The sequence below is a fragment of the Fulmarus glacialis genome, unplaced genomic scaffold, assembly GCF_000690835.1.
Source record: "Fulmarus glacialis isolate BGI_N327 unplaced genomic scaffold, ASM69083v1 scaffold16897, whole genome shotgun sequence".
NCBI lineage: Eukaryota > Metazoa > Chordata > Aves > Procellariiformes > Procellariidae > Fulmarus > Fulmarus glacialis.
Genome location: NW_009223970.1, coordinates 22,749 through 37,037, shown reverse-complemented (window position 1 = coordinate 37,037; position 14,289 = coordinate 22,749). Strand labels below are relative to the sequence as shown.

The window sequence follows — 14,289 nt, the reverse complement described above, 5'->3', positions numbered from 1 at the left end:
GGGGGGGGGGAAGTACTCTACAAAAAAAATTTCTCAGCTCCTACATTACACTAATCTCGTAGAATAGGCAAGTGTCTACACTGTCCTTTGGAGCTGCAAGCACAAGACTGTGCAGAGGATACATTACACTTCCAAGACATTCCTTTGAAGAACCCTTTTGTCCATCTTCTATTAGTTCCTATACAGAGGAGATCCCATTTTTTGGGCCCTAGATTCTTCCATCCTTCCATCTACTTTAAAGGCATTTTTGCACAGATGAATTCTCAGTCTCAGAATCTTCAACAGAACTAATGTGATTCAAAATACTGATTCTCATTTATCTTAGTGTCTGGCAATTCTGACTTGAACATACATAGTTTTTAATTATTTTTTTTTAAATTCATCAGTGAAAAAAGTATATATATACCTCATATACTCTAGGCGGTAAACAGAAAGGAGATAGGTAGACATGGCAAAGTCCAACTTATTGATCAACGCTGACACTTCTGGAGGAGGATCCAAGAGATTTATTATGGTACTCCGCAATTCATTTAATTCAGCCTAGAGATGAATACATGAGGTTATCCGAAGTGGGAGTACTATAATAGCTTGTGTTCCGAAAACATTTGCTTTCAGCTGTTACTCTTTTTACTTTTTAACCTTTGCAAACAATATACCAGGATGCCTCTGTCTGCAGACTAAGGCCAACCCGCTCTGACTCATCAAGTCACGATTCTTCAAATACAGAATTAAACAGAATTAAATACTGGAGTCAAACTCCGTGCTGAAATAACTGCTAGTTTCCATGCAGTTATACCAATGAAGAAATACAATTCCTACACAAAATGCATGTAATTTTGATCAACATCAACCTTGTCCAGCTTCTGAAACTTCAACGGTCTGTTGTGCCATTCTTTGATGTCACAGAACTAAGTATCTAGGCACAATGCAAATTTCTGTATTATTTTGAAACCAAAAAAGAGCCAAAGACATTTCATAAGCTGCAACTCTTCAATCCACTTTACACTGCTACCACAAATAGTCCTCAGGTAAAATCTATCCTGCAAACACTAGGGAGAGAGAAGTATACTAGTACCAAGCCAGAGGATAAAAAGGGAAAAAGCTCACTTAATATTTCTTTGAAAGACTCAATGTGTTGTTTCCTTCCAAAGTTTGTTTTTTTTAAAAAAAAAAAAACAGTGCAATTTCTGTCTGTCTGATACAAAAGGGATGAAAAATTATTAAAAGGCTTCCATCTCCCCAAAGACTTGGTTTCTACACCTAATCAAAATAGTGTAGCTACCACTCTAAACACTTGTATTAACACTCAATAAAACTAAACCCAAGTCATTTATGTACACTGCTGTCATAAGAGTAGTGTAAAAAAGCTGTTTTTCACTAATAGGAGGCAGGTTGAATGAGTATTGTGCTATTTCAATATATCATGGTTACTGTATCATTTAACTCTGACAGACATTATAGAAGGACATAATAGAAGAAATTAATTCTTACAGAAGTCACGGTATCATTCTTCATGGCAGAATTGTACTGAAGAACAGATCGAAGTGGTTCTTTGCTGGGAAATGTGAGTAATGGAGACTTGGTGGCAATTTCACATACACCTTCATACCATTCTTCTGGCCAGAGACCTGACGCACAAGTATAAAGAGAAAGGTGGGGTGGAGGACAAAAACAGTATTAAGATTCACAAAGTTAACTAGCATTATCAAGCTTTGTACTACTTCCTTGGGCCAATTTTTCATGCACTTAAGCACAAACACTCAACACAAGTGATCCAGGTTCCAAACATAATAAACATGTTTCGGTAATTCCAAGTAAAGTTTCTCACTGGATAAGAAGTTTTTACTTGATTACCATTGTACCCCATGTGTATGATCTTCCATTTCAAGAACTTTGCTATGAAAACTCATACTTAACTAAGGCTAACTGCTGTATTAGCTTAGGAAAAAAAACCTAAGTACAAGAGCAAATTGTACCGTGCTGAATCTCACAGCAAAACAGAGTAAAAATGTAAAGAAATCCTACCAGCGAACTGTCATGTTTGCTGTTTGCTTTATGCCTGTAAATTTTCTTCAGCCTACTGTGAATGGTTTACATACAGTTACATTTGCATTCATCAAGAGTTTATATGTGAGCAGCAATGCTGTTCTCTTAGAATTTACACTACCTGATCCTTCCACAGCAAATCCCATCAGCACTGAATACAACCAGAAGTCACGGAACAGCTTTTGTAACCTGGGCTTGGCCTCCTTGATGGGCGGCAAGCGTCTAGTGAGCTATGAAAGAAATAAAAATTAACATCAGAAAATGATGGGAGTTACAATAACTTAATTCCATGCTAAGGGATCAATTCAGGTACCTTCTTTACTATGATTTACAAAGGTAATATTCTTTGTCATCCATGAAAACTAGTATTACATTGCTATTGTTATACTGAAGAAAATTAGATCTTGTCAGAGTATCTTAAATGCTAACATTTGAGATGTCTGAAGTAACAATTTCCTTTGTTTTACACAGGAATAATACCATGCTGATACAGTAACCTCTGAAGAGAATACATAATATTAGTATACTATCAACTGCAGAGAGGAAGAGACCACACGGTCCTTTCAACTGTGTTGAAGACAATGCCATGCAGCTTTGCTTCAGTGCAAAGGAACTCAAAACCAAACAAATATTAGTCAAACATACTTCTGGTTGCTATTGTTTATTGGCTTTGTGGAAATACATTGAGGCACCAATTGGGGATCTTTCATTGTTTGCACCCACGCACACAATGACATCAGTTCTGGAGAATTTACTATCTAAACAAGCAAGTAGAAGAGCATTATTTTCAACACATTTATTAAAAACTCTGATACTTTTTGCACAAACAGCTGCTACCACTGGAGGAGCAGAGTTTATACCCCCAGTCAACATGATATGCAATGGTAGATAAATTTATATAACAAAGCTCATAGTGTGTTATCCTTAAAAGTGTTAGAAGCACAGGCAGTGTTCAAAAAGTGCAAGAAATGGCCCATTAAACTGTGAGCTTTATTCAATATGACTGTATATTATTACTGGAAACTTTATTACGAAAATGTTAGATTCTAATCTAGCTTGAAGAAGCTTTCTCTAACTGTACAATAATTCCCTTGAGGTATGAAAGCCAGCAGTATTTCAGTGAAACCTTACATAAAGCCAACTTTGGATATTTTTGTAAATCATGAGGCAGATTGTTCATTTGAAAAAAAAAAAACCCATGAGAAAATCCCTGTATTACAGTAAAATTAATCTGAGTTTAAGCTGGTAAATGGCAGTATGGTAAAAAGTTGCTTGTGCAACACAAATGTGTGCACCAATATAACGCTGACTGAAGGAGCCTGACCATCACAAGCACAGACGCCTCAACCACATCTGCAGTAAGATGTCCCCTCATTTCAGCACAAAATAGCAGCAACATGGCTTTTACTAGTCATTAACAGTCAAGTTTATGTGCGTGCTTGACTTTGAAACTTTACACGCACACCAATTTTTGCTCAAAGATCTTCCTCAAAAGGGAACAAGTACCTGCAAAGCCATAAAAGTAGTTCAACAAACAACATACAATTCAGCAGAGATCACTAGGCAAGGGAGGGATTTTGGCTGACGAAGTAAGTTTAGCAGTGTTTGATTTAGAGAATGTTTACTTTGGGAGATACACAAAAAAACAGCGTCAAAGTTCAGATTTAAACCCTGCCATTCCCCTTACTTGAGCTATTCAACACATCCCTTCTGTACAGTGGCTTAAAGGTAAGCTTCATTTACATCTTCTGTTATTTTAGGTAGATCTGACCAAAGACATATATATTGCAGAGTCGGGGAATGTTTTGCCTGTGTAAGTGCAGCTAAGCAATAACTGAACTTTGGTGAAGACAAGAATGTAAAGCTGGGAACTAAGAGACAGCAAATTCTTCTATGCCAAAAGCAGAAAACATTTATCAATGGTTACTGGACAGAGTATCTCAGCCGTAGGAGCCTGACTTCTCAGGGCAGAGAAAAAAAGTGATGAATTTATGAAGAAACAATAAAAAAAAAGACTTGACTCGAGTCCTTCAGTCACAGTGTAAAACTATTTAAAAAGCACTTTCTGTGGATCCTTCATTGTTGCAAAACAATTCATTTATATGGGATAATCACCTTAAATGGTTTTAGGATTTCAGGCTAATTAGTTTGGGGGGAGAGTTTCAAAAATTAAACTTAGTTCAGTTACTTCAGTCCTCCTACAACATGTTCGAAAATATTTTCCTTCAAGCACTGGTTTTATTCACAGATGTGCAGGTATGTGTACCTATATATTTTATTTCTACAGAACAGCTCTTTGGACTATTTACTAATTTGAAAAACATTTAAATCAACATACTAGTAAGATTTTTGTATTAACCGTATTCAGTGTTTTGTCCTAGATTATATTGTAGGTATTTGCCATTTTACTCAAAAAAGTACTATCAATAGAAATTGACTTTATAAAGTCATCAAGTAACTATCTGAGCAAAAGCCAAGACCCTGCCATTCAGACAGTTTCAGTTGATACAGAGTTACTGAACACTCACATTTTGGTCTTTCTTTGACTGTCACAGGAGGGAATTACACTTTTTCATACTTTTTTAAGATCACTGTAATTATTGCAACCCAATATTATGGCGAAAAGTCTCTCAGACCCACTTCTTTGTACAGTGTTTTACAGCTGAGTAAGGCTGATGGATTCTTTTCAAACAATACATATCTAAGATAGTTCTTGATTTTAAAAATAATTTAAAATATGCAATGGTCCAATACTCAGTAGATGAAGAAGAGATTAAGTTCCCCCTTAGAAAAATGCAGGTTCTACTTAAATATATCCTCACACAAAATGAGTGAGGTTAGAAATCCGGCATTGGGATAACACTAAGACTAGAGAAACAAAGTTCTGAGTAGGAACTTACAGAGACTTCACATCATGAAGAAAACAGAGAGCACATGTTGTGCAGTCCTACACAAAAGTAAATCAAAATGAAACATAACTGAACAAAAAGCAGAATCAAGCCAACCCTTCTCAGAAGCAGCAGATGAGTATACATAGCTGCAAAAAGTGTGCACAGACATGTAGTAACACGCCTGAGTAAGACCATGAGCAGGCCAAGATGTACGTTTATGCCTAATGCTTCCACAGCACAGTCCCACTAACAGTATTTAGTGCAAATACACGTCTTTCTCCAGGTTTGTTGCTACATCCCCAGGTCTCCTTTATTCCATCAAATTTCAGCCTTATGCTTCCAAAAATACTCCATAAAACTCCCATTTTTGTTGTAGCTACAGGATGTCTGTTTTTCAAATTCTTCAGTACATCTCAGCCTTCTGGCATGCTCCTGTAGTGGATGCCTAGTCCCTCCTCCTACCAAGCTCAAATCTTCAAACTTATCTTCAAGTCATATTTTTAGCATACACTAGTAACACAGTTAGTACACATTTTAAGTGCTACAGGTTTATAAATAAAGAGTCCCACATATTTTAGGTAATGATTTTGTTACTGCTGAAATATGCCAATAATGATGACTTCTATGGGAGAAAGTCAACCAATTCTTTGGCAGGCTGGAGGCGCTATGTAAGCAAAACCGATTACCAGTAAAACAGATTTATCCATCTAATTAAGCTCTGTTCCACTAAAAAAAATGCTGTTGAATAAAGTAACTATAGACCTTCTGCTGTGATAGAATTCAGCGTGGACCTAAAATTAGGGAATAGATAACTAAAATTCCATTACCCTATGCTCTCTCAACTGTGTTATGTTGTCTTCCAGGTTTTGACCTGTCAGAATGAAGTTCCTATTTCATTCGCTTGCCTTTGCGCTCATCATAACCTCCACATTCTGTGGAGTCAAGGACTTCACTGAGCATTTTGAAAGCCTTAAAGATGCACAGCCACATGAAAATGGGACCTATGATATGTCAAACTTGCCACCTGAGTTCCACAGAGAAAACACTATCACTAATGACTTGATTCCTGAAGAGGAGGAGGAAGACGACTATCTCGATCTCGACAAGATACTGGGTGAAGATGACTACAGTGACATTATTGATGCTGGCCCATACATGGTTTCCGAAATTCAGCAAGGAAATATTCTTGAACTATTCCAAGGCAAAACCAGAATCCAGCGCCTCAATATCCTCAGTGCAAACTTTGGCTTCAACCTTTACCGCAGCGTGGCAGACAAAGCCAACCCTTCAGATAATATTCTCATGGCTCCTGTTGGCATTTCCACTGCAATGGCTATGATTTCTCTGGGTCTGAAGGGTCAGACTCATCAAGAAGTGTTATCTGTTCTTGGCTTTCAAGACTTCATTAATGCCAGCACCAAATATGAGCTCATGACTGTTCATAATCTCTTCCGCAAACTCACTCATCGGCTATTCAGGCGCAATTTTGGTTATACACTGAGGTCTGTCAATGACCTTTATATTCAGAAGGACTTTTCCATTCTGAATGATTTCAGAAACAATACGAAAACATACTACTTTGCTGATGCCCAGCCAGCTGATTTTTCAGATCCCAACTTCATAACTAAAACCAATGAACGTATCTTGAAGCTGACCAAAGGATTAATCAAGGAAGCTCTTGTGAATGTAAACCCTACAACACTGATGATGATTCTTAACTGTCTTTACTTTAAAGGTAAGAATCTGTTATTTCAATCTTAGCAATGGATTTTCTCAGTTTGCAAGTCACCGCGTATTTCATTAGAAACCCCAGACTGAACTTAAATCTAGTGTACAGTTCAAAAAAGCCTATTGACTCCCTCACTAAGAATCATCTCTATTATTAGCCCATTTTTTGCATGTTTCTGTAGCACACTGATGTTCCAGTCATGCCCTGAAGTTAGTGGATATTGTACAAATACAGCAAATGCTTATTACATCCAAAACCTTATAGTCTAAAAATGAGACTAAAAAACAACATATGAATGCAGAATAGCCTCAGAAAGCGTAAGCTTTGTAGGAGTCTTAGATGGAGAGGTATTACTTCATGTGCAAGTTATTAGTCACATTCAGTCCTGTTTCAAGTTATTGGCTTCATTGAAACGGTACAGGTTGATTTCAGATAAAACACTTAAAATTTCTGAAGTATTCAGGATTCACAGGAATGACTATAAAGAATTTCAACTTAAAGTATGTATTTTTTATATGATCAGAGCATGATCCTTGTCAACAAGCCTATACAGGGGACTGAAGAGAAGAACCAAAACAGTATTCTTCTAAAACTAAAAAAAAAATGCATTCACTACTTGGAATATTTCAGTTAATTCAGCATGAACTGTCTGCTGATATGGGCTCCTACATGTTTCATATAGGCTGAACAGCTAAAGAGATTTGAAGTAAAGACTGCACAATATATTCTTATTATAAATCCTTATTTTCAATTTCTTTACATTTAAACTAAAAGTCTGTGGTGAGATTTTCAACATTGGTTATCTGCTTAGGGTTGAAAGTAACAAACTTTTAAAATGGTATTAAACAAGCAAAAGATGGGAGGTGCCAATGAAAGAGGAACTAAGGAAAAAAGGAGATCTGTTACTGACTGATTGAGATCAAAATCAGATGAAATACCGGTAAGGGAAGACAGATTAGCACAAGAGGATAACAATGGTTGGAAGTACAAGATACTCCTTTCCATAACTTATAAAGCAGTTTCTTCCTTCCAATTATGTCCCTGCTTCCAGGAAACAAATGCTCAAAAGCCTTCTTACACCTGCCTTCTCAGCATTTGATTATAGGAACTTAGAACAACACCATTCCTTTCAGTTTATGAAACGTACCTTTTCCCACTCACTTGCAAGGCATTACCTCCTTGAATACCACTTGTCTCTTCAAAAGATCTGAAGCAGTCATTAGCATAAGATCCAAATAATCCCTTATTCTGAAGTACCGTCCAAAAAGGACTTATTTGTATCCTTAAGTACATCTCTTATTATCATATCATATTAAGTACATGGATTTACTGTCCATCAGACCATCCGAAGAAAAGGATGAAAGTGAAACAAAGTGAAACAGATACATTATTTTTTCACAATTTGGTAAAATTTAAAATACCTTTTTGTTTCACTCTGAAGTTACTAAATACTTGTGCTATCTCAAATTGACAAAAACGCCACCGAAAATTAACTAGCTTTAGTATTGGATCTCCTGAGTCATCAAGACCAAAAAGACTTATGGCTTTTTCTTCTCCCCATGGAGTCCTTTTCGTCCAAGCTGCCTTGGTACTGTCTGCCAAAAGCTGTAATTTTTAACCCTCAAAGTCAAAAAGATCAATTCTATATTGCTGTCTCCCATTCTTTCCTCTTACAGTGACAGTCTCCTGGTAATTCTATTTCGAGTGAACTGAACTTTTTGAAAGAAAGTTCTGCTCCTGGGTTTCCCAGTTTCCCCACTAGTCCTTCTAGACATGCTAATTTTTGTCCACATCTTTCCATTTACAATATTTACACTGTCTGTATTACTGCAGACCAGCTCTGTTAAGCCCTCAGAGCTAAGAAACCTATGAGTATTCTCAGGTACACAGAAACGCTCAGTACAAGTGATACTGAGTAATGGGATACTTGCCAAACACCGTGGAGTCTCAAGCTCCTTTTATATTAAATACCATCAAGAAACTATTGGAAACTATTCACGTTGGTAAGAAGCAAGTTTTATCTTCTATAGGTGTCCAGTCTACCTCTAACTGAGATCTACCCTCCATTCTGTAGAGATCTGCACAATCGTTTATGAGCTTCCTATCAAGTAGGAGCTGGTTATTTTAGCCATGGTAGATCACAGCAGCTTTTGATAACTGACAAATTTTGACAGATCCAAAATTGCTTCTGTGAGATTCTAGTCACGAATGCAAGAGAGAAGTCCATCAGTGGAGACAACATCTGCCAGATGGGTCCAAAAGACATCTTCATGGGAAGATTCAAAACAGGAAGTCACAGAAGTCTGTAAAGTGCCAACTGGTTTCAGCTGACCCCAGAAGACCACATGCGTCCTGCTGGAGAAAAGTATTTTACCCCAAGACAAACACATCTGCAAAACTGAATTCAAGAAAAAAGTTCCCCAGCTGCTCTCTTTTACTGATAGGAAGAGCTGATAAATGTCTCCCGTTCCTCAGGTGACGACAGTGCTGCTGAAGCTCCCCCGACCCACAGCAGCTTCATGTCTTTAGCTAGCTAGAGTCCTACGCCTGTGAATTCTGCTCCCTGAAGAACACCAGATGTTGGTTTTTCCTGAGAAGTGAGACAATTTGTTTGGGAATAGCATAATCCATTTTATATCCCATTCCCTTCAGAATATTTACAATCTGATCACTTCTCAAACTGCTCCCCATCAGCCCGACATATGAAGAAACTATTAGAATGAAAGTTGAACTTAAGGCTTTTTTCGTTACTTCACAGTCAATTTGGCCAAGTCTGATTAAGGATCTCAGAATCACTTGCAACCTTTCGAAAAAAGGTTACCGATTAAGGTTAAATTTGTAGTCTCTCCAATAGTCACAGCTACACTCCCCACATACTTGCTTGCCAACAGTGATCTAAAATCCAGAGTTTTAACAGGAAATACCAGTAAACTTATTTCCACTATAAAATTCTAGCTTTGTCTGCCCATTAAGAAAAAAATAATGTTTTTTCCAGAGCCTTGGTTTTGAAGAGATCAATAAGAACACCGCTTTAAAAAAGCACCTTCTTTTACACAGTCAATAAATATTTGGGGTACCCAAAGAATCTACACTTAGAAAGATTCAAACCCTGATGGCAAAGCTTTCTGGGCTGCAAAATACATTGAATTATAGTCTTTGGGCATAAACCTGTCAGATGACAGGCTCGCGTAGGTATGCTGAAATCATATCAAACTGGGTCATAGAATTAAGCAGTCAACATCCAAACTCTTCAGGATGTCTTAACACAGCAAGTTAACTGGCTTGAATGGACTAAGTCAAGGTAATGCCTTCAGCATAATACCTTTAATGCAAAATGAAAACAGCCATTACTTAGCTTGACGTTTCTGATGCTTGAAAGAGTCTGATTTCAAGTATCAGACCTCTCAGAAAATACAGCTGTGTCAGTTGTTTCGCTAGGTGCAAACCCTGTCAAATATTTTGCATCTGTTTAAACTTTGTAATTTCTACGTTCCTTGTAGAAAAAAATAGTACATACCAAGGCCTTTCAGATCTCCAGTTTGTATTTACCTGCTTTTGTAATTCAGAACATTCAAATCAGACAAATGTTAAGCTAGAAAGCAAGCCAGGAATTTTGAAGTCACTTTAACACTTGTCGTCTTAGTCAGTCAACAATCTCCTACAGTAATTCCAAATTCACATGAACTAAAACTTGATGTAAACTGTTATTTTGGGAATATTTTATTAAACAAGGATCTTGGATTTTTTTGTTTATTTGTTTTCTGCATTGTATTAACAGGAACTTGGGAGAATAAGTTTCCAGTGGAAATGACAACGAAGAGAAGTTTCCGACTGAATGAGAAGCAAACAATAAAGGTTCCTATGATGCAGACTAAAGGGAACTTCCTAGCTGCTGCAGACCCCGAGCTAGATTGCGGTGTGCTCCAGCTCCCGTTCGTGGGGAACATCAGTATGCTGATTGTGCTTCCACACAAACTCTCTGGCATGAAAGCCTTAGAAAAGCAGATAACACCTCAAGTGGTGGAAAAATGGCAGAAGAGCATGACAAACAGGTATCTGCTGAAAAGTACATCTTGTTAAAGTCCTACTGTATTTTCTTGGTGCCATTGACAAGAGCAAGTAAAGAGCACAGAAGATAACATATGATATTTTGATTAAAAACATTAAACCTAAACAAAAACCCCAAAAAGATTGAATTAAAAATCAGGACCAGTGCTCTCTCAAAATGTAAATGCTGTCAAGAAATCAAAGATGATTGAGGTGGAAAATTCTAATGGAGTTCAAAATTCTATTAAGTATTTAATGTTGTAGATTCAAAGAAAAAGTTCTTACTGATAAAGTTTACAATGAGGAGGAAAAACAGGAGTATGATAATAACAGGTTATTTGTGCAGAATAATCTTGATCATATGGAAAGCAGCTTATGTTCATTTCCGTACTATGCATTTCAACATATCTGTTGTGTAAAGGCACACATTCAGTGATCAACAATGGACATCACAATTACGGGAGAGAAAAAATTATACAGCCTCTCTTCTGCAAGATGACAGACTAGGTGGTATCTGTCTTCAGACTTGATAAAAAGATAAAAAGAGCTGCTTTGATGTGCTATTCAGGAAGCCAACCTATTTCTATTGTATACAATAAGTGACAAATCTTCAATTTAGTACTCCAGAAAATCTGACAGTTCAACATTTATTACAAGCATATCCAACCGTGTACTGAACTGCTCAAAGCCATGTATCTTATACACATAAATAATGTAAATCATCATAAGTGAAATATTAAATTGACAAACTAACAGTTCTGGGAGGGGAATTAATTTTTAAAACACAGCTTAGAAGTAATGATGCCCAAGTTTTGAAAGTAAATGTACAGTAAACAGTCCTGTATATTTCTGTGTCCTGCTTGCTGAAGACAGCAAAAAAACCGAACTACAATAGATATGTAAAGCAAAGGTGTCATGCAAATATGTATATCTTCAATGATTTCTCACTTTTGTTTTTATTTTTACTAGAACAAGAGAAGTGGTTCTGCCTAAATTTAAGCTGGAGAAGAGTTATAACTTGATTGGTTATCTGAGATCCATGGGAATAGAAGAACTGTTCAACGAAAAAGGCGACTACTCTGGTATATCGGATGAGAAAGTCACCATTGACAGGGTATTTACTCCTCTCCTCTTTTCCTTTCCTTTCTGATTAAACTATATCACCTGAAAGCATGGCAAAACAGTAAAAATAATTCACAGTAAGCTAAAATAATTTTTTTCTCATCTTTCCTGGAGGACATAGGAGGGATGTGTGTTTCTCTGCATGTCCTTGTCTATTCCTATAACGAGGAACATGTTTAATCAGATGTCAAAGGCACTAAAAGTGTTGTGGTCAGTCAGGAACAGGCTTATTCACACACCAAAACCAAAGGATTGCTGCCACGTAGGAGTTACCAGGAAGAGTGTCACAAGGGAGCCACGTGTGGGACATGGAGAGGGGGAAGGCTGTGAACACATCACTTGAATATACTTACGAGATCCTCAATTTCTTTTTTACTTGTTTTCCTTTTTTTGTTTGTTTGAACAGTTCAATCATCAAGGCACAATAACTGTGAACGAGGAAGGCACAGAGGCTGCAGCAATAACCAACGTGGGGTTCATGCCTCTTTCTACTCAGATTCGCTTTATTGTCGACCGCCCCTTTTTGTTTCTGATCTATGAACATCGTACCAGTTGCCTTCTGTTCATGGGTAGAGTTGTCAACCCAGCCAAACCTTAAAAGCAGAGACAACCTCCAACACACTGTTATACATGGGCTGTATAATTACACGTTAATATACCAGTATCATAAAGGAAATTTTATTGTCATATTAGCTCATATTAGCTCATACAAAAGCCACTGGTATCAAAAGAAAATATATTATCTACAGGTAGTTTCACATGAATGGACTCATAGCAGTAGATAATTTGACTGCAATTTAAAATGGTTAGTGCCATGTATTGATACAAGTGTATTAAAAAAAAAAAATCACAAAGTAACTTACTCTTTGTGTTCTACTTCAGTGTATAAAATGTAATCAATAAAATATTTAGACTATCTGGATTCTTGAAATTTAGCTCTAAATTTGTACTAGGATGCCTATTTGTAATAAATAGGAATAAGGAAATCCTGAATACCTGACCAATCTTAGAAACCTAAATCTCTCCCGCGTATTTTACATAATCTAACTTGAAGAAGAGCAGGTGTCTACATTCTTTCTTTTGCTTGCAACATTTAACATCCAGCAGACTGATACACACAATGAACCTTATGGACCAGTGTACCAAATAAGAGGAGATAAAAACATCTTGGAGGAATGAAATACTAAAGGATCCACTACTTTTCCCCAACCTATCTTGTATCATTTCAATACAGTTCTCTGATCTTCATCGGCACAAGCGGTATCAGAATTAGGCCAAGCAGCTAAACTGTATAAAGACCCTTAGAATACCTTTTATAGTGAAAGCAGCTAGCAAAATGCTCTTTTCACCAGCTCAGTATCACCTAATCCTGTCTACAAAAAAGAGTGATTTATAGCAATCACATTTGCTATAGAATTCAAATACACTGTCCATACTTGATTCAATGGACAAAACCTTTCAAGTCTTAAACTAAGACTGTAAACTTTCTGAATCATTCTGGTAACAACACGAATGCTGTACAAAGCCTGTTTCACATTTGAAAAAGAGAATTTGAAAAAATTTACCTGTACTCTATAGCATATTACTAACTACCCGGTAAAAAGAACAGAGTTGCACCTGACATTCAAGTCATTAAAGCCAATGAACATACCTTTGCATACCTTCCTTTGATTCATACCTTTTAAAAAAATGTGCCTCACAATTCTGTGAGCGTATTTTTATTATTATTTGCAGTATCAAATATTGTATCCATCTAAATATATTCATATTATAAATTTGTCTTATGTTAGCAAAAATATGCAAATTAAGCTATAAACCGACAGTTATTTTAAGGATTAGGCATTCTCTTAAAAAGGTGTTTTCCAATATTAAGTTTAACTTATTGATTTAATTTTGCTTTTATATACTACCATTTGCAATTTTGCATCTACTACAGTTATTTGCCACACACACAAAGCTTTTTAACATGACAGCCAGTGAAATACCAGTATTTGATTATGAAGGATGATGAAGAGCTGATATCGAATAGGAAGCTCAGATGTTTCTCTCTATTCCTGTCACATAAGCCCACCACGTGGGGCACAATTTTCAGTATTGAAGGTTCACAACAGAAATCATTAACATTCATATACACATTCTATTGTTTTATCTGTATTAAAAAAGAAAAGCATACTCAAAAGATTCATGCCCTAGATTTAATTAGTTTATCAATGATTAAATGAGCTGAAGCATCTGAAACATGGAGTTTTTATTCCTGTCACATAAGCCCACCACGTGGGGCACAATTTTCAGTATTGAAGGTTCACAACAGAAATCATTAACATTCATATACACATTCTATTGTTTTATCTGTATTAAAAAAGAAAAGCATACTCAAAAGATTCATGCCCTAGATTTAATTAGTTTATCAATGATTAAATGAGCTGAAGCATCTGAAACATGGAGTTTTTGAGA

At 36.5% G+C, this 14,289-nt stretch overlaps 2 protein-coding genes across 2 annotated transcripts in view; one reads left to right on the top strand and one right to left on the bottom strand.

Moving 5' to 3' along the window:
- The window catches only part of PI4KA (phosphatidylinositol 4-kinase, catalytic, alpha), a 62,146-nt gene that overhangs the window by 27,480 nt on the left and 20,377 nt on the right, over positions 1–14,289 (bottom strand). Inside the window, exons 19-21 of the mRNA XM_009582012.1 lie at positions 2,168–2,276; positions 1,492–1,628; positions 407–540 (exon numbers count right to left, since the gene is read on the bottom strand). Of these exons, the coding sequence (XP_009580307.1) occupies positions 407–540; positions 1,492–1,628; positions 2,168–2,276 (380 nt within the window). The remainder of the gene's footprint in view (positions 1–406; positions 541–1,491; positions 1,629–2,167; positions 2,277–14,289) is intronic.
- On the top strand, positions 3,728–12,757 carry SERPIND1 (serpin peptidase inhibitor, clade D (heparin cofactor), member 1). The gene is made up of 5 exons (XM_009582011.1): positions 3,728–3,774; positions 5,801–6,672; positions 10,445–10,718; positions 11,683–11,827; positions 12,242–12,757. Exons 2-5 carry the CDS (start codon positions 5,817–5,819, stop codon positions 12,431–12,433), a joined length of 1,467 nt encoding a protein of 488 aa, XP_009580306.1. The 5' UTR covers positions 3,728–3,774; positions 5,801–5,816; the 3' UTR covers positions 12,434–12,757.